At 29.9% G+C, this 21,481-nt stretch overlaps 1 protein-coding gene across 5 annotated transcripts in view; it reads left to right on the top strand.

Annotated features, from left to right (window-relative positions):
- LOC106474170 overlaps positions 1-21,385 on the top strand; it is a 65,086-nt gene extending 43,701 nt beyond the window's left edge. For 2 of the 5 annotated variants that reach the window (XM_022379571.1, XM_022379612.1), the window contains exons 4-7: positions 3,405-3,613; positions 7,559-7,663; positions 12,839-12,986; positions 19,164-19,502. In XM_022379571.1, coding sequence (XP_022235279.1) covers positions 3,405-3,613; positions 7,559-7,663; positions 12,839-12,986; positions 19,164-19,330 — 629 coding nt within the window. In that variant the 3' untranslated portion in view covers positions 19,331-19,502. Of the gene's footprint in view, positions 1-3,404; positions 3,614-7,558; positions 7,664-10,762; positions 10,875-12,838; positions 12,987-19,163 lie in introns of those variants that run through there. The other 3 variants (XM_013934897.2, XM_022379679.1, XM_022379645.1) reach the window with 3 other exon arrangements.
- The last annotated feature ends 96 nt before the right edge of the window (positions 21,386-21,481 follow it).

Here is a 21,481-nt window from a genome sequence, read left to right as displayed (position 1 = left end):
ATTATGCAATAACATAATATTCTGGATCCAATGCACTTCCCCTAGATCTTTTTGCCTGGGCTGCCCTTACTTGTTGTTCACAAAATAAATTTCTTATGCAAGGTGCTTCCACTGGATGTTTTTTACCCGGATGAACCACACTTGGCCTTAATATTATATATCAAATTCACTTCCCTTGGACGTTTTTGCCCAGCTGGTCCGCACTTGGCATAATCTGACGTATCCCAAGGTGCTTCTCCTGGATGTTTTTGCACATGTGGAAGTGATTGGTCCTTTAGCTCTAACTACATATACTTATATTACATTATCAGGCACCTTACCATGACTAACTATCACTATGTCTCATGCTGACACTTACTACATATGTGATTGAATTATGCACTATCTGTTGAAAATGGGTTGATTCTGAATTACCTGACAATTTTTCATCAAACTACTTATTCATGGTGCTCCCCTAGATTTTTTATTTCTTTGATGGGGAGGATCTCTCTTATTGCTCACATTATTCCAGACAAGGCGTTTCCACTGGATGTTTTGCCTGGTTGGACAGCAATTGACATGCTCTAGTATGCCCCAAGACTCTACCCTTAACACATATTTATGTGGGCCTGTTGTTGATTATACACTAGACATTCTGTTTTTGTCCATGCTGTGCTGTTTGGCATCATAGTTATACAGCACTTCTCCACAGAACAGAGCTGTATATCTCTTTATTGAAGCTATGGTGCCTCCCTATTACATTCTGTCCTATATGTATTACTGTGTTTGTTACTGGATGAAGAGCACACAGGTGTGCCTTCTTTTCATATTATAGCACAACTGTTCTTTCAAGGCAGTTGCTCTCTGCTTGATTGAATACTGTAGTGCCTTCACCAGCCCCCCCCCCCCCCACCACCACCTTTGTAATATGGGATTCTAGCTTTGGGTGAGTAGAGGTAGTACCATTTTGTAAGTTAACATTTACTTACACTGAAAATATCTTTGCTCACTCATTTTCCATCCTTCATTCCCCCTGATATGCTGGTGTTTTTAGTTTGTACCTGCCATTTCTTAAAAGTGAGAATTTGCTAGAATAGTAGAGTGAGCTAGCTGCACTAGTATAGATGGCATAGTATGATTGGTGGAGGATAGTCACATGATCATAGCATGTTCTTTAATGGGTATATAAGACTGGTGCATTGTTAGCGAAAATTGTTTAGCAATGCTTAGAGGGCAAACCAAGATCAAGATAGCTTTAGGTGAGAGTGAGGTAAGTACTTATAAGAAATACATTTTCAGTATAAGAAAATGTTAAGTTACAGTACATGAAGTAATTTTTCCAAACATTTTAATTTGTGCTGAACTGTTGAGATATAATAAGTGTTTTAACTACAAAATCATAGTGCACTACTATTTTTTTACAGAGAATTTTATTTTATTCTCTTTTTCTTTCCAACATTTTTGCATTGGCATATGAAATGTGTGTGTAACACCTGTATAATAAAGAATGCTGTATCATTCTCACATTGTTGTGATATAGCTTTTGCTATTAGCCCTATCAACATGGGTCAGAGGCCTTGTCATCGCATTTGTTGACTCGCACTCAAAATTTTATTCAACTACTATTTTATGAATTTATGTCAATAAGATTAGTATCAAATTGTGGATTATAATTCAAGTTTTAGTATTATACATTAGTAAATTTCTTAATTTAAAAGTAAATTATAAAAAAACATAAATATTGATTTTTGTGTGTCATGTGGTTTGTTGAATGCAGCATTGATTCAAGTTAGATGTATGTGATATTCAAATACAAAGTCTATAGTTTCTTATGAATTAGAAACTCAAATTACCAATATTGACAAGCTAGAATATAAAATAAGAATCTCCTATCTTTTCTATTTGCTGAGATATCGCTACATGTACTGAATCAAACTTAGTGGCCCCACCCTCCTCTGTCCATTTTTGGAAAGAATTGCTTACATACACCTACTTCTGTTTATGACACATGAATAACCAATCAATACCACAGAATGTCATCCACGTGGTTCTCTGGGCCTTTGGCAAATACTTATGCTGGAAACCCTTCCTTTTCATGGCAGATTTCAAACTGTATGGCAAGCTCGAAATTTTGTGTGTGTGTGTGTTGTTGTTGTTCTTTTTTTTATTTATATATATATATATATATATACCCAAATACATTTTAGTTACTAAGCTTGATAAACTATAGTGGAATTCTATGATATTGATGTAGTAATTTTTGATTTTTGGGTAATTTAAATATATATATAAAATAGAAATAAAAATAATTTTGTTTCACATCCCCCACTTGTGAAATTTGATAAGGCTTAGCAACATATGGCAAGCAGCAAACGAGTACAATGTTCTTAACTAGAAGAGATAATTGTTTGCTTTACTTTACTTACTATTCTATGTTTTAAGAAAAATAAGTTTAAGGACTTGTATGTAGATAGTAATAATGTATATACATACGTAATGTAGTATAACTGAAATGTGACTGTATCTTACAAGATACTAGTCCACTTAAACCACAGCCAAGACAGGTCACTCTGTAAAGGCCAGTTTTATATTCTTGGATATGGTAACATGAGTGCACATGTGCCACATCATTGCAACTTCTGTAATGTTAGCCAGGCATGGCTGAAAAGGTCAATATAATAAAAATCATAAATATATATAAATGTATAATATTATGAGATTTAAGTTATTTAAAGTAAACATCCGTGTTTTTGTTTTATAATTTGTAGTCATTCTAGAATGAAGAAAACATAATTTATATTTATTTCTTAATTTTTTATGGTGGTTATGTATGAGGTCAGTCAAATTGACCGACCCTGTATAGAGTTAGGGTAGAAAAAATAACAGAATTTAGAAAGTTTTACTGAAAACAAACAATGTACTTAGGAGGTTTTAGAGATTTTACAAATGATATTTCAGATTTTTAAGATGAAGAATAGTTTTTTAATTATAACATGAAAATCACTTTTCACAAACAAATATTTAGTAAAAAGCATTTCATTAAAAATCTGATTTTTTCTGCACAAATGACTTGTAATGTTTACTGAAAGTGTACTAAACTTTGTGAAGATATACACTGCATTAAAAGTTATAGTATAAATACTTAACGTGTGCAAGTGTATATACAAACTTGTGTATTTTATACTGTGTCTGCCACAAAAGGGTTAATTTATTATTCCATTTATACATCTGATGTTATTTCATTATCTCACACATATTTCTCTGTATATATATCTATAATAATTACCCATTTAATTCAAATACAAGTATGTATAATTTAGCCAGAACTTTTTCCTTGATCCTTTGTATGCTCACATGTTTTATTTGTCTATTATGTTTCATCTGATATAAAATTTCTGTATCAAAATTATTATTTTTTATCATAGCTTTGAGTCTACAAGATTGTGCAACAAAGAAGAGTTGTGTTTGTATAGGTAAAAAAGAAGCAAAGACTCAGATATCTCAGTCCTATGATTATGTCCTAACTTTCATGACACTGCCTCAACAAAAAAGTATAGGAATTGCAATGGGAGGCATCCTTCCCAACATAGATAAAGGCTATCTTGCTGTAGCTTTTACAGCTGACAAAGAAAAGGTATGTATAAATATAGAATATGTGAAATGAAAACATTTATTTAGTGCAGAAGCAAATAAATGGCAATTTGATATAATACTATGTGCACTTCATGCTTTTTTTTAAACATATTTTTTTCTCATGTATATGTAATGGAAACCATGAAATAAATATATAGTTGTCAGCAGTTGAAAATAATGACTTGTTTATTAGAAAGATATAATACAACCACTATTTGTAGATTACCTACAACATTTTGCTATTTTCTTATGAATGTTAAAACACAAACACCTATCAGAAGAATATGGTTTACAAAGTAACCTGTGGATGCAAGAACATTTACATTGATGAAATAGAGTGCTAATTACACATATTTTATAAGGTACACACAAGGCTGTCTTCTACACAAAACTAGATATTTGGAATAGCATGTTTTTTGTTTTTTTATCTTAGCTGTTTAATACAAAAAAATTGCATAATAACATTACACAATGAATTTCAATTACAAAGTTAAATATAAATTACCATATAATTATGTTATAGCTATTTGTATATATACATTATGCATTTCATTTGTTATTTTTCTAGGTCCTCTCAGTGTACATTCTATATTATGTAACATGGCTATTACATTTCTAATCATTTTTGCATTTTCAACAGTATAAAAATGTATTTCAAAACATGCTCAGAATTGTCTTTTTTAAACTTTTGTAATTACACCTGTAGGCTTATGTTGTTCATTGAGCCTGATGACGACTCCTGAAGTAGGTTGACAGCTATCTGTAATAAACAAGTGTTTGGATTACATATATGAATGTGCTGAAAACCATTCTGTAAGAATTTTAATCCTGATACAATATATATTAACTGGCTAAGAAATTAGTAAATGTAATTTGATTAAAAACAAGAAGTTTTTGTAAACAACAGACCAAACATCATAGTTCAGTCAGAAATGAATAGATAGGAGTTTGATGAGAATGGATCTTTGCACTTAACACTTAATGGATGCTGTATCCAAGACTACTAGAAATGTTAGTAAGACCATACAGCAACTGCCAGTAAGATGTTTCTCTTGATTTTTGCTAAAATGGGAACTGTTATTTTTTTCTGTGACAAAAATAAACTTATTTATCTTACCAAGTGTAACACTTTTCATCATTAAAGTAAATAAATAAAAATTGTTTAAGTTTATTGTGCACATGTAGATTGAATCGCAATTAGTATGTAATAATATTTTTGTTAGTAAGTTTTATATTATCTTGATAAATATCAATATTGTAGACATTTATGTAGTAATCTTTCTCTGATGTAGTATATTTTATGAATACAAACATGCATAATGTGAATGGAAAAATAGATTGCTTTGTGCAAAATCAAGTAAATAAGCAATTTAGTCAATTTCCTCTTAAAATTATTTATGGAGATGTATGTTTTTCTTCATGTATATGTAAAATAGTGATTGCATCAAAAGCCTTTCTTTATTACAAAATACCAGGGCTGCTCTTATATAAGAAAAAAGTATTTTACAAGAAAAAAAAATCTTCAAAATAGTCAAAACAACAGAAAACAGAAAGCCATTCAGCCCACTGAGGTCACCTTTCCACTCACCAAATCAGTAACCAAAATTAAATTGCATGTAGCCATTCTCATCTATATACAGCACACACACAAATACACACCAACATTAGTAGAAAAATCATTCCACAATAGTACAACTAATAAGATAATTATTTTTTTTTAAACAACTAGACAATGAAGTACTGATATTCTTTGCTGATGAAGGCTTCATAAAATATTCCCAAGTGTACTAGAACTTAGCCACTTTTGTTTGGTGAAAAAAACATGTATTTCTTCCCATATTAATAAATAAATACTAAATTATCTTTATAGAACTTTTATTACTATGCATATGTATAAATTAAAATATTATCATTAAGCCATGTGAAACATATGTAGATATGTGTATTTATTTTTATGTATGCACGTATGTAATAGATATTTGAATTTTGGTATTATTTGATACACTCATTTTCTTTCAGATAAGCATTTGCTTGACTCATAAAATAATTATTCCTGAATTTATATTTTGGTTTTGCATTATTCCCATTTTATCATAATCATTGTTGAAAACTGGTCTAGTAAAATTTTTATTAAAGAAATAAATTTGCCTGAATATAAGGATTATGTAACTTTATAAAGTTTTGCCAGAGCTTAGATGTTGTAAGTTAGACTATACTTTTAATAAAAAAAAATGTTTGATAGAAAGAATTACATAGCATGTACAGTACTCCATAGATTACTTTTCACAAGATATTATCATAAACTAGTAACTTTATAAATATAAATGCATTTGCTTAACCAAAAGAAGCAAATATCCTTAAATTAATACATGTGTGAATCCCAGTTTTAGCTTCTTGAAGATTAAATGTAGCTCGAATCCCTCAGTAAAATTGAAATTAAAAAATCCTTTCATGTATTGTTTTAATATAATCATCTTATCCTGAAAAAAAAGGAATTTGTATTTCTCTCTTTTCTATCTTTGAATTTAAGCACATTAGATGACTGTTTTTCAGTAATCATACTTTTGTTAGTTTACCTAATCAGTAGTACTCTTTCAAAGGAAATATTTTACAACTGTATCTGTGGGATATGTGCTAGTTGCTTCTTCTTACCTTTTGCTTTAGCACACTTAATTCATGCTTATTCTGGTACACACACACAAAAATATTAGTTCTTTTTGTGAAGTTGAAAAAAAAATCACTTCTGTAACTATTCATCAAATTACTCAAATTATTATAATTAACACAATAAAATTATTTCAGTAGTATTTTTGAAATGTTACATGTACATGTGCATGTTTTTTGTAAAATAATAAATTTATTAACATGTATTGTTTCTTAACTGAGGGAATTCTTAATAGCTATGGCTTTAATTACATCTCAAATCAGTCTAGAAATAGAGCTATGAATTAGAACTTTGTACTTGAAAAAAGACTTGGAGCCATTCTGTGAGCTGCTATGCTGTGGCTAAAAAGAATATAAGATACACATATAAAGTGCTATTACTGTTTTAACTTGTATTACAGACTTAATTTTTGATTTTGCCATATTTAAACTATGTAAAATACTTGTTGGACTTTCACATCATCTAGCACCAGCAGAATTTTAAATTAATCAATTATAATCACCAGTCATTAATGGAGATTTCTGCTTTATTGACACCAATGACAAATGAGTTTTTCAAAATTGTATAATTTGATAATGAGTTCAAACAATCCCATAAAATACGACTACAGCTCTGCTGTCAGTTAAAACTACAGTATAGAAATTTGTGACTTCCTAGGCATTAGATTTCCAAACTTCAAATACTGTCACTTAAATATGATCTTCATATATACTTAGTAATTTATTTTTGAAATGTACTGCATGCTGTGATACGTTGTTCACCTTAATGCTTTGTCACCTCTATTTTGTATTTCCTTTGTTGTTTTTTAATCCAAATTTTAAATATTCTATGATTATTTTAGCTTACCTTATTGTTTGGAGTTTGTAAATCAGACAATATTTTTATGCTAAAGAATTTTTTCTCACATGCACTAAAAAAGTTGTGAAATCAGTAAATACTTGCATGAATCTTGCATAATTGAATGTAAAGGTTTAAAAAATCAAAGGGTAATAGTTCCTGTCTTTGTTACAGTGTTTTCTATGACATATGAGATGCTTTTGCAGTTACTATATATTGTCTTTTGTTTTTAACTTCAGTAAGTGATCACATGTTGTGAATTTTTTGTAATTTTGTTGTTTTTTATTGTCTAATAACACCTCCTTTAGCTGTGACAAATAATGTTTTAAAAGAAAACCTTCCTTATGATTCTGTATGTATATATAATTTACACACATGTAGTACTATTTCAGTATAGTCCTTTAGAATAATGTTGATATTTGTTGTACATTGTTCCCTTCTCAGCTAAGTAAACTGACAGTGTTGGCCTGTTTCCGATCTGGTGACTTAACTGACACTTCACTCTTCGTGGTCAATACTTTAGAGGAAAAACCTGTTGAGAAAAGTGGAGTAAGTATAAATGTATTTAAATTCAAAGAATATTCACATGTGTAATTCAGGAGTTTATTGATGATAATCTATGTGATAATTATGCATGTATAAACAATATACACAGTGTCCAAGGTATAAAATTTGTGAAGCTGTTATTAACAGATTATGCAAAGTTAGCATACTTTGATATTATTATATAGATTTGTTTATAGAGTGTGTTGGTTTAAATTTAAACTGAATATGTTACTTGTAAGCAAATTTAGTTTCATCTTTATCATACTGTAACTTTTATGGTAAGCTGTTGGAAAGCTTGTGAAATAATAATTATACTTTTCATACCATTAATATTTAGTATTGTGAACTTAATGGCATCATAGCTGTTAATATTTTGTCAAAACACTTCATATTTAGTACAGACAAAAAAAGCAATGCTCCACTGGAAGTGGAACAGAAAATGTGAGCTTCCTGCTCGTGAGTGGGATGAGATGCTTTAGCTTGCAAACTTTCTAATTACCAGTATGCCCACATCCAATGGAACTGCAGAAGGATGTGGGCTTAGGTAGTAGTAAATAGCTTAAGGTGATAATTGTCATTGATAGTAAATTACTGCTGCTGAGTGATACTGTTGTCAAAATTGATTTATAATTGTCAGTGGATTGTATGAATTTTACTGATAAGAATTAATCTTTGGATTTTTTTTTATCAGATTGTTGTACAACCTATCTTGGTAGAAATGTTTCTAACATCAGTTACTCATCATGCTTGAACAGGTTCATTACTAATTAACTGGTTTTACTTAATCTGCAAAGATTAAGAACTGTCAATGTTATGTTATGGAGTTGATACAGATCAATAGATTAGTTAAACCAATACTTTTCTATGTGAAAGTTTTTGTTCAGGATGTCAAAAAAATTTGCTTAAAACAGGTAATTTACTGGTTGAGTTGTGAAGAGCAAGTTGTTAGTAGGTACACTAAGTAACTTGCTTTTTATATATATCTTATTTATTGACTTCATAATTGATTAATAATTGTTATATTATTCAGAAATTAGACAATTTTATATGATAAAAGCAGTTAACATCAAAACATGTATCATGACTGAAAGATTTACCTTTATTATTACACTTTCCATTCAGTTATTAAGGCATCTACAAGTGAATTAAACCCCTGCATGTTAGATCTGTAATAGTAATGATTAATTATTAAGTTTAAATATATTTTTACCTGTGACTTCTAAAGTCATTTGCCGTAACTGGCAGCTTTCTTGGATTCACGATTTTGTCTATTGCAGCTAAAACAGGAATCATTTATGTTTTTGCAAATTGCATCCATGAATTTTCATGCAGTGTTAGAATCCTCAGTTTTTGTTTGAGTAATTTTATTTCCAATTAGAATGTTTCTCTATTTATTTTGGCTCATCTTTCATTTATTTCAAGTTATTAAATGGCTAAGTCGACTGCTGGCTGAATACAAGACAAATCAACATCTCTAGCTTGAAATCTTTTAATTAGCCGAGATGCAACAAATGATGTATCACATAGCCATTAGAAAAAAAATATTTCCACACAGTGCCACTTGCTTAAAAAGATATTTAGCTACAGGTGATGGATGTCATCCTTGACCACAAGATTCATCATCCAAAGATGAAACAAACACCATTCCAGGCCCAATACATGTATCCAACACATTCACACTTAACCAGTTCACTTGGTGTAATTGCTTTAGCTTTACAGGAACTTTGGAATCTTAAAACAGTTCCTGAAAATCTAGAAGTATTTTCTCTCTAAGAAAAGAACTGTCATAAAACTATACACAGTGCATAAGGAGTCTCTGTATGACCCAATTTGCTGGAAGATGCATAATGCACAGTGGTGACCAGCACAGTGACAGTTTACCAAATAAGGATTTGCATTTCTGAGGTATATTGTCACATCATTGTTTTTTCCTATCATTGTCAATTCCTAATGCATATACTTTAAAAATCAGGATGGTAAACTTCTTTAGCAGTATATTAGCCAGTGTTGTAAAGAGATAAGCATTTTTTCCATTACCAGTATCAGTATCTTTGACGTAAGTGGTTTCAGCCTCTTCCTAAGATAGATTTACAACTTTGGGTTAGCTTCTTCTCAGTTGAAATGTCAGTGGATTCATCAGTGATTACTCCAGTGTGTACACTTTCAGTCAACTTCTTATGTGCAACTTCCTCAACAATAACAGCCACTGCCACCAGAAGATCAGATTGGTTGCTTGCTGATGTATATGATGTTGACCCTGTTTTATCCGAAGATACTAGCATTAAATTAAGAATACAAACTAGTATTTTGGTAATACTCTACAATCCTATTAGGTGCTGTGCTCATATTCCATATTAAACATCTTTGTTACTGTGTACAGCAATCATCAGAACATTTTTCTAATTCTATCAACAAAATTCTAACCCAATTGTATTTAAATATTTCAAAGATTACTCTATTACTAGTAAAATAACCTTTAGAAGATTTAAATTCTAACCTACAAATCCTACAACCAAGAGTTTGACAGCTCAACCATCAAGGAAGAGTTAACAAGGGGATGTAATAATCCAAAGTAACTTTGATATCTTCATAAGGCAAGCATGCCTTTCTCTTTATCCTTAAATTGTTCAAACTCTTTTTTTTTTTTATGAGTGCTTCGATTTTTCAAATGATGCTTGAACTGCCAACTTTTGTGATATTGTATGTTTAAAGTCTGTACTAGATTTCCTTTTTTTTGGCCTAATGTTAGTTTGTTAACATTTCTTTGTTCTTTACATATTAAATGATGAAATACATTCTCCCAATTTTTTGTTTTTCTTAATAAAAATGAATATTTCTTAAACCAGTAGAACTTCAGAGATGTGGGAGTGATGAATGCTACAGTTTTCCCTCACCATTAGCACCTTTATTATGACCTTCAATGCCCTTTACTTCACTGCAGTTTCTTGTTTCAAATGCTGCACTTAACTTTGCAGTGCAATCTTCACATTTTTCAGTCAATTTCAAATTATATTAATCATTCTCTGCCTATATAAACCATAAATTAAACAATGTTCACTGTCTCTTACTTGCATGCTCCTGCTCACTTCCTTCATATTGAAGCTTATGCAGTTGAACCATTCATTACATTTGAAAAGGAAATGGATTTTGAACACAAGACAGAAGTCACAAAGGAATTGACGTGGAAAAACCAGATAAATTGGATATAATATAGGTTAGAATGACTGTTAAATAAGAACTCTCAATAATTACTAGTCATCTCTTTTCTTTGAATCATACAAATTCATATGAAAATGCAAAAGATATCAAGCATTATTTATGCATGCATAAAGAAATATAATTTATATAGTTTATTCATTTTTACTGTAAATTTTTTCTTACCATACTATATTATTTTACATGTGTAATACTACTATAAAACCCCAAACAAAAATTCTGATAAGGGTTAGCACTCAGGATCACACAAAAAAGGTGCAATGAATTTTTAAAAAAAAGATCCAAGCTTGAGCACTTTAAAATTTGAAAGCACTAGAGTTTTAGGTTTTTTTTTTCAAAATTTATAAGCTCCTTAAAAATCGTACAGTTCTACACTACAAACGTTTTCTAAATGTGTGACAAATTTACCTTATCAGTTTTTTACATATCCTAGAAGAAACTGCCCATGTGTTGGGTTTTGAATAATCAGCCATTTAGTAAAATGCAATAGCTTATTAAATTGGTCCTCTATTTTACAACAAAATACACTAACTAATTCGGATGAGCTGATATATCAAGATTATTGCCTCAGCCCATATATTTAAAATTAGATAGATTGTAAATCTTCTAACATGCTCTGTGTATGTATTTCATTGTGTGCTTTAGAGCATTCAAAATTCAAATTTTAATATTCACTTTTCACTGCAATTGGTATAACAAAGTGAGCCAACTTTGACTAGAATCAATTTTCTGCATATAATGTGCAGCAGTATACATAAAATTAGATATAAAATATAAAAGAAACAATGGCCTTGAATGGTGGTTAGATAAATATTGAACCAGTTAGGCCCTCAAATTAAATAATAATGAGTTATCCAAGTAATTTTGATGCTCTTTTTTTTTTTAGTTTATATCTGTGTTTACACAACTTTCTAAATAAAGAAACTTTAAGAAATGTATTTTTGTATTGTCGGTTGTTAGAAAATGCATATGTAAATAAAGGAGATAGGTGTATATAATAACTGTGAGATATAAAGTAAGCCTTCGAAAATAAAAGATGGAAAAAATTTGTACCAAGAAAAATGGCTGATGTGAAATAGAAGTTTTAACATTCACAAGTTTCAGGCTGGGACACTCTTCCTATGGTAATTTAAAAACATTTTGTGGTATAAGTTTTTCCATTTTTGTTTATGATTTCATTGTACCACAGCAGTTTTTTTTAGCTGATTTTTCTTCTTGAATATAAAGTAAGCATTGCTTGTATTGTATTTTGAAGTGATGTGTTTATTTAAATATTCTATTTTAATATTAAGAAATTTAAACTTGTATAATAATAAAATTTGATATATTTATTTTATTTCTATGCCAAGCTTATTGACATAAATTAATAATAAATTTCTTTAATTAAAGTTTGAATGTAACCGTAAAATGTGACATGCACACGCTGACCTCCATTCATACACATAGGGTTAAAAAAAACTCAAACCTAAATTGAACTTTCAATATGTCACCAATAGAAAATCTTCTGATAACATTAAGTTCATACTGTTATATCGGCAGTAATTACATGGGAGGTGTGAAGAATAGCACGATAAGTGCCATATTATTTTGTGAGAATTCAGTATACCTTGCTTGAAAGTAATGCATGTGTAATATTATTACAGGGATATGTGAAAATGACCATTTTTCATACAAACATGAATTACTTGAGGTCAATATAAATTAAGTAAAAAAATCTTTAAAAAATTCCATTCTTTTATGCTTGTGTACATAACGTTTGTAATATTTAATGCTCTGCACTTTTGAAATATATATTCATATTACATTGAAATTAAAATACTGCATATTGCAACGTTATAATGATGTCATTTATTTTTAATACTATTAAATATCATCTTAGAAAATGTAAAACTTTATCAAGGTTTAGGTACACACTATGGTTATTGTATGTGTATAACTCAAGTCTGAATGCTGACATTATAGATTCTGGAGGAAAAAATACAAGAATTATATAAGGATCACTTGTGGTGTCAATTTACAGTACCTATGAGCATGCCAGGAAATGAAGCTTTACATTTGGAACAGCCATTATACCAAGTATATTTCTCTGGAAAACTGGATGATCATAATGGTAAGTTTTCACAGCAATAGTGTAAAGTGATTTTGGCTATTGCTAGAGAAATAGCCATCACCTGTTCAACTCAATTCAAATGTGAATATTAAGCATTTTTTTCAAATGCTAGTTTAAACCATAATGTGAATAAAATGGTCTCTACCTCCAGAATGTGCAATTTTTTGCTTAATATTTTGCTTTAGAGCTTCATCAGGAACAATTTATAAGTACAATTTCACTATTAAAAGTTCAGAGAATAATCACCAGTTATGTTATCAAAGTAAACATTTATAATAAAAATATGATTAAAAAATAATTTTAGAAATTGGAAAATTTAATAATTCAAATATATGCTGAGTTCTTTATTTATGTTTCATGAACTAATCTGGCATATAGATTTACAATAGGTTACATATTTAATACCAACACTTGGTAGGTTTAGTTTGACTCTCTGAAAATTTCTCTATTAGCATAAAACTTTGTTCCAATAATTCTTGACTGTTTAGGTTATTTATTAAAAGGTGCAAGATGTAGTGGTTAAAAACTAAAGTGTAAGAATAAAATCAATGAAAAAAATATTTGTTAAAGTATCAGCTCAGTTTGAGGTATTTATTTGAGCAAATTCTGATAGCATCTAATGAGTGTTAAAAAAAGCATGCATCCAGTGCTTAAAATTTATGGAAATATATGAAATAGGTGAGCAAAATTATGCACAAGTTAATTTGTAAGTGTTTCAAATTGTATGACTTATAAGCTCACACCTTCCATCTTTGTATTTTATTCATGTACCTAAACTGCATGTGTTACTGACTCATTCTTCAATACTTAGACATCAAGTTATGCACAAAAATCTCCTTAGACTCTGTCACTATGTATAGGTTTTAAATGTTCAGTAATTTAGATCAGTGATTTGCAAGCCTGCACACCACTTTCTGTTTAACCCCAGGCCTATTTTGAAAAAATTAATGTAATAGCTAAAAATTAAAATTTTTAACACTCGCCCATTAGTGGGAAAGCTGTGATTGTATTTTCTGGCACTATCATAGAATATGTGGTGAAATTTGAAAGGTAATTTTTTCATGTACCACTGACATTAGCTCTATACACTACCAGTGGTATGCATACAACAGAGGGAGGATCACTGACTTAGATGCTTCTAATAAAGAAATGAACTCTTCACACTTTCCAAGCATGTGGTACTACAAAACACAAGCAACACATTCATTGCTTTGAAATAAAGTGAAAGTTATATAAAAACAATTTGTAACAATATATCAGAATATGTAATGTATCTAAAATTCAACAAACAAACAATTTATTGTGTCTTGTTCTGCAACTCATCTTAATACCTCTTTTGACCCATAGTTTGGGAACTGTTATCCTAGCCTGTTTAAAGTACCCATATTAATAATAATAATACTAAAAAGCATGCTGAACATCTTGTTAAAGATGCTCCTTTACATGTGGCCACTCCAAATGCTGTTTAGTCATTGAAAATGTATTGCAATTATGATTTCCAACACTTTCCTACATTCCTGACAATGATTGTCCATCAAACCTCAATCATTCTAAATTTGGTGAATATAGTTTGGTTGGAATACTATTATTATATACTCTTCCAACTCTTGAAAATCCTTGAGGGACTAGATAAAGAATGCAGTGCAAAAAAGGTAATAAGCCTAATACTAATATATGTTGATAAGTATAATTAATTATAATTATGCTTTGCCAGCTTGGAAGGATGTTCACACCATAGCAATAGATGTTGTCCTGTGCAGCACAAAATAACCATTGAAAGAACTCGTACCATACATTGTATGTAATTACAATGGTGACTACAAGAAAGTTTACATTTCACACAAGTATAAAGTGGGTATATTTGGGTTGTAATGCTACACACACACACACACACATGTAATGCCATCCTGTCCCCTAAGAACACCTCATTATTATAATCATAAGACATCTGCAAAATACTATCATTATCATGAGGCTTCCACTCACAAGCTGTAGCATCATATTGATTAATATCATAGGTTTAGCACTAAACAATACTACTGGTGATTTCTTTTTTAATACATCCTAGCTGGGGAACCTTTTATACGCATGCAAATTAATACAGAAGGAATTGTCTTAACCTCTATAGCATCTCTAAGTTGCATAATATTGTTGGAATATTTAGTGGCAAATTTTGGAAGTTTGCATATTTATTGTTTTATTGTATTTTTGCATATATTTCCTGCACTGAGTATTGTTAAAACATTATTTTTGCCTGGAAATCTGAAGATTTATTTCAATCATCAAAATCAAAAGGCTAGAAATAATTAATAAAAAATAACAGTCGGTTCTAGTGTTTAGCCAGTGACCATCAAGGGGCACTGACATTCTTACACCAGCTGATAATTCAGGCATGGTTATGAATATTTGGATCAGTTCTAATAAGTAGTAAAAGTTATGAAAATAAAATAACTACCTGCAAGCACATTTGTTGTATAGCTATATTATGATAATTGAATAATAACTTTTTCATATTAGAAAATGTAATTATTATCTCAAACATAAGTCTTAAGTTTTCTAACATTTATATTTCTGTGTGTGTGTTTTAAATATATGAATTCTGATACTATATCTCACCTCTGTACACAGATTAGCTATTTTCCTCTTGAAGTCAAAACTTTCTGACTGACAAACCCGCAAGCCAGCGGTCTTCTGAAATTTCCACCCAAAATTCACATTAAATTGTACTAATTCATGATGACATATCGTGTAGCAAACCACTCTAACAATATGAATGCAACACACCTCATTGTGCAAATTCTCTCTATATATTATCACAAGTGAAAATCCACATTTTTTTCCTTGGCACAGTCATGCAAAGATGTGTTTAATTTTGCTGAGACTTGAAGTATTTTACTTCATCTACTTTACTTTGAGTTTTCAACCTTTCAATATGAATTCACAAATTAGTGTGAAATCTTCTGATGAAGTGAGTACAAATATCACTCACAATTACCACCAATTTAGGAAGTTATTTGTCTGTTGAGATTGTGACAGCCATCATCCATTGTGTGGTGGGGTCCATGTTGCTGCTTGGACCCTCTTCTTCTTCTGTCCCTGCCACACACATTTTCCTTCACAGAATTTTGAAGCTGAAGCTGAGGAGGATGAAATGGGGCAACTTTTTCCACCCAATACTTTTCTACCTAATGTATATCTCATGACTTTTCCTGCCTACCTTGTGTATACTTTTTACCCATGGTTTCCTTTCTTCTCCCATTCCAGTTAATTCTACACCCAACATTTCCTGCAGGTTTAAATTCACTCCTGCTGTTTTATGCCTCATCCTCACTGCCTTGCCAGATAACCTGTAGAAATTACTCTTTTAGTATAGTTTATTCCTCCTTAACATGCATCTCCTAGGAATTAAGGTTATTAACTAAATAGATTATAGATCAATAAATGCTGAAATACATTTAGCATAGTTTAATAAATAAATATATTTATGTTGAGGCATATTTGATGGCCACTGACCTTCAAAAATATTTTGATCAAAAACCATTAAGCATAGGTTTATGTGCTGTAAAGTGGCATGAGTCAGAAATAAGACCGATTCTATGCAATTCTGAATTAATAATGAAACCAATCTTAGTTGGAAATAAAATTTTAGATTTATGTACATTGGAGCCTTTTATAACATTGAAGACAGAAATGATATTGATGATGATAATATTCAGATCAATTTAGATATGGCAGGGATAAATTAATATCCCTTTACTCAAGAGTATACAAAAGAAAGTGTTGTGTGTCCAGTTTATTAGTATGAGAAACTTTCATGTATCCCAAAGTTGTGAGATTCCATAAATGCTACATGACAACAATCCAGCTACATCTCATTTTATTACCAGATTTGCTGACATAATTCATGATTTTATGTTTTTAACCCCATAAATATAATAAACATACTTATTAAAAGTTAACTTTGAATTGCAGAAAGCCATACTTGATGTATCTGTTATTTTTATTGATGTTTATCATTGTAACTAAGTTTCTCTATACATCACTGAATTAAACAAGGGTAGTTAGTTTTACATGAACTTGCTTGATAATCTTTTCATGCCTTACAATACCTTTGCTGTATTCCATGCATGTGTGAAGTAATATGAATTTAACATAAATGTGATTATAGTGAGCTTAAGGTTTGTTAAAAACATTATGTAGTAATCCATGTGTAGGGTAAATTTGAAGTTTTATTTTCACAAGAGGTGACCTCAGTACAGTTTTACTACCTGTTTCTTAAATATGTTTTATTCATCTAGTTGCAGAAAGAAAAAGCAACTTGATATCACTGAAATATTTAAAGAAGTTATCATTAAAAGTTTGAATAACTATAGCTTTAAATGATTTAAAAAATATTGATCAAGGCAACTACTGATGATAATTGTTTTGATATATTTAAAACACATAAAACTGATACTGAACAGCTTTCAAATGCATATTTATACTAGGAAACTGATAAATATATTTTTCAGTTATATATATATAATGTACATATTTTTTTTGCATAACACTTTTCTCTTTGTCAATTCATATACATGTAACTCAACACTGCTTTCAGAAAAATAAAATTTTCTGCTTTTGATTGAGAATTGGGAAGTTTAGGAACTATAGTTCAGAAATTTAAATTTTAGTATACAGTATTATTGAGAAAATATAGTTTAGTGCTCCAGCTTGATTTTCAATTAGATCAATTTTTTTATATTTACATTTAGTCTCAAGAACTTATAATTGACTAAGATTACAGATGTACAGAGTTTTGTGATTTCATTGACAATACTAGCCTTCAAAATCATTTGGTGGATTTTATAGAGATTTAGTTTAGTGGAATATTTTATTGAAAATTAAGTAAGTAACAAATGCATAATTCTTGTAGCAAGTTACTCTCTTTTAAGCCCTTAATTATTTTTCCTCAATTAATATTGATAGTTTGTTCTTTTATTCATTTTTTGTATAGGCCACTTTATAGCAAAGTATATATTAAATTGTTTTCTTCCAAGAAAACTACCATAATGGTAAAACAGTACTTGCTAGCATATTAAAGAAGGTTTTTCTGGCTTATGTAATATTTTCTCCAAGGAATTTATTTTTGTGCTTTTTTAATTTAGAAATCTAGGGATGTTTACATCATCATTTTTTGAAATACTGCTGATAGTGTTCATGTAATTATCTAGCTTGAGCTTGGTGATCATATGTTCAGTTTTCTACCATAGTCATAATGCTCAAGAAGTAAATTCATTTTTTTGATCTGTTGTATGCCTTAGTATGTTATAAAAACATTTTAGTAACATGGATTTCTTCTTTTTCCAAGCTGTTTAACTTTTGTAATAAATTATTATAAGTTATCTTGGTGGTTATTTGATGTTAGTCAGATGTTTTCTTTATTAGTATAAAAAAAAACTAGATGAATCACACAAATCAGTTCCAGTTGTCAGAAATAATCTGGAAACTTTGATTTAAGAAATATTATAATATATATATTATGATAATCTGTAAAACTTATAAGACTATGTGTAATCTTACAACTTAGATTACATGGAACTATTATGAACAATTTTATCACAAAATGACTGTTTTTCCTATAGCATTAAAAAAATCATACTAGTTCCATGGAAACATGAAAAGAACTTTGCTCTTTTCCTGAACCCCTCCATCTTTCATTGTGGCTGAGAGGCTATAAATAACACAAATACCCACAGTGGGCAGAGCACATACAGCCCATTGTGTAGCTTTGTACTTAACAACAAATAAAACAAAACTTATAAAAACTGCTTTGTCTCAAAATGTAATAACGTTTTTTAATGGTAACAAAGTTTGGGTATTTTAATTAATTGAACTCAGATTTGTATAACTTGTTGTGTATTTCTTAAGTAGTTTCTCCATTCTCACTTAGCGTAAGCTGATATCATGATGATTTTCTTAGATGTATTATGTCTTAAAAAGAATAAGTTTCTATTGTACAACCATCAACATTTAATTCATTAAAAATGCAAACCAAAATTTTTAAGTGTGCCATAAACTTTATGTTACTTACACAAAAAATAAAAGTTATATTATTGTATCTTAATGAAGTATTATTTCTGTTTTCTGTACTATTTACTTGTCATCTTCAACTAATATATTGTAATCTTCATTGCATAGGAATAATTTTACCCCCAACAGAGAAGATGATTGTCTCCAACTCAATGCTGACAGCAAAAGAGATCATGAAGAAAACCTACACTTTATCAACTGCATTTCTTTTAAAAAATCAGATAGTTATGACTCTTTTATTTACATTATTGTCTTTATCACTGCTATTTTTGTGAACTTGAGTTCTGCACTATTGTGGACTTATTTTAAGTGAAAATGCTGTAGTCTTATCATATGTGTTCATCTGTTTATTTTTATTTTTTCCATTTTGTTGTAAAGTTGTAGAAAAATATAGTATACAATACATTAGCTTTATTGAGAAACCAATTGAATATTATGGCTTACTACGTGTATGGATGGGAAAGAAAGGGAATCAACACTTTTAAAGTAATAAACAGTAACACATTGATTTAAAAACATTGAAAGAAAATGTAACTATATGTGTAACATTTCATAATAATTTGTGCCCCTTGTGTATGATGAAATTTAGACAAAAAAAGCTGGTTGTAAGGCATAAAACTGAGAGACTTAAGTAAGTATTCATCCTTTAAGTAAGTCATACCTAGGTCATTTGATTTGAATTACTAATAATTATTTTGCTTTTCATTAAGAAAAAGTCATTGCCTGTAAATTTGATACTCATTTAATTACCAGAATAACCTGTTGTATAATAACATGTTCTACTATGATGTTACATTCAACATCAGAAGTTAAAACTATTTTTAAATGTTCCACAAAGATGCTTACAACAGATTGCTACATTTTCACCTGCTGTAACTACATGGAACTAACTTTTCTGTCTTGCAAGCAGCATAATTATATAATGTTTTGCATTCAGGGATTAATACAAGCCTGCTGAATTATGAGGAAATATTATCTGTAGGATTTTTATACTGTAAAAGAAATGAAGTATATATATATATTGTAAAATATTTTGCATGTTGTGCCACATGGTGAAAAATTCTTTCCGATATATTTCTTGCAAACTCTTTGTCATTTTTTTATTTCTTAAACGTATATAAGAATGTAAGTGTATGTATAAACCACAGCTACTGTGGTCTCATCAATTACTCTTCATTAGACATATGATGTGTGCTTTTGCATTATTTTATATACAGTATAAGAAATTTTCAAAGACAGTGTTTTTTGCCACTGAACTAGATGTACGTACATATGGACGTTTTACAAGATGCAGTAAAATACAAACTACATTCCTTGAATTTTAAAAATGTTTTCTGTAGCATTGATCCTAACTTGATTACGTAGAAATTAATCATTGTTAATTAAGAAAGAAAATTGTATACACCTAAATAGCAGTTCCCAAAGTTTATGGAGCTGATGCTTTGTGGATTCCAGTATACTGAGTTTGTTTTATATCTTTCAGTAATGAAAGATTAATGCATTGACTATTTTAATTTAATTCATTGCTATGTCAGTGCAGCTTTTCTTTTGAATATACTAAGGCACAAAGCTGCTGAGAAACTCAGGTATTTCAGTTCCACAGGACAATTTAATACAGTTCATGAAAAAAACATTTTGATTATGTAGTAAAATTAATAAAAGCAGTGTTTGTTTGGGAGAAAAATAAATTTAGTTAGGCAAACTAAAATTTCTTGTATTGTAATTCTTTTCATTCTCAACAGTACAACATGGATCATCTGAATAAAAGGCATATCAGTGTATAGAATATTGTGAGGATAAAGAAACATTGTCCAGAACAGTTCATGCTTACAGTAGCTTAATTCAAGGATAGGCTTTATATGTTGGTTTAGAAGAATGGAAAATGTATTTGAAACACCACACCATATATAAACTTTATTTATTAATACATGATTCTAGTGTGTTTGTGGTGAAATTTTGGTCATGTAGGAAAAGTAGTTCATAATATAATTTCAAATATGTAGTTTTCTGTATAATCACCCTATAGGTTGTACTACAATCATTCATTGACTTTCTTGTTCTTGCCTTCTAGAACTGAAAAAATGTGTTAGAGAGTACTTTTGATACTATGTCATATATGTTTTTGTGTGTGTGTAAAAGCCACTGTATTGAATGCTACCTTCGTTGCTAAAGTTCATGTTGGTTCAGTGGTTAGTCTCAAGCAGAAAGGAAGTCTTGCGACCATTAACTATGTTGTGAAACATTGTAGCATTGTCTAGAAACTCTACCTGGTTTAGAGAAGGGAAATGGTAAAGCCGTTAATGAAGTTACTAAAAATGATGTGACTGTTACCAATAATGGAACATTTCCTGATGGAGCAGATGAACCCCACATGAAGCAGAAGCCAATGAGACAGAGATCAGTACGGAAGAAGATAAGTCCTGTAA

Source organism: Limulus polyphemus, unplaced genomic scaffold, assembly GCF_000517525.1.
Source record: "Limulus polyphemus unplaced genomic scaffold, Limulus_polyphemus-2.1.2 Scaffold5, whole genome shotgun sequence".
Classification (NCBI taxonomy): domain Eukaryota; kingdom Metazoa; phylum Arthropoda; class Merostomata; order Xiphosura; family Limulidae; genus Limulus; species Limulus polyphemus.
This window is presented reverse-complemented; position numbering and strand designations above follow the sequence as displayed.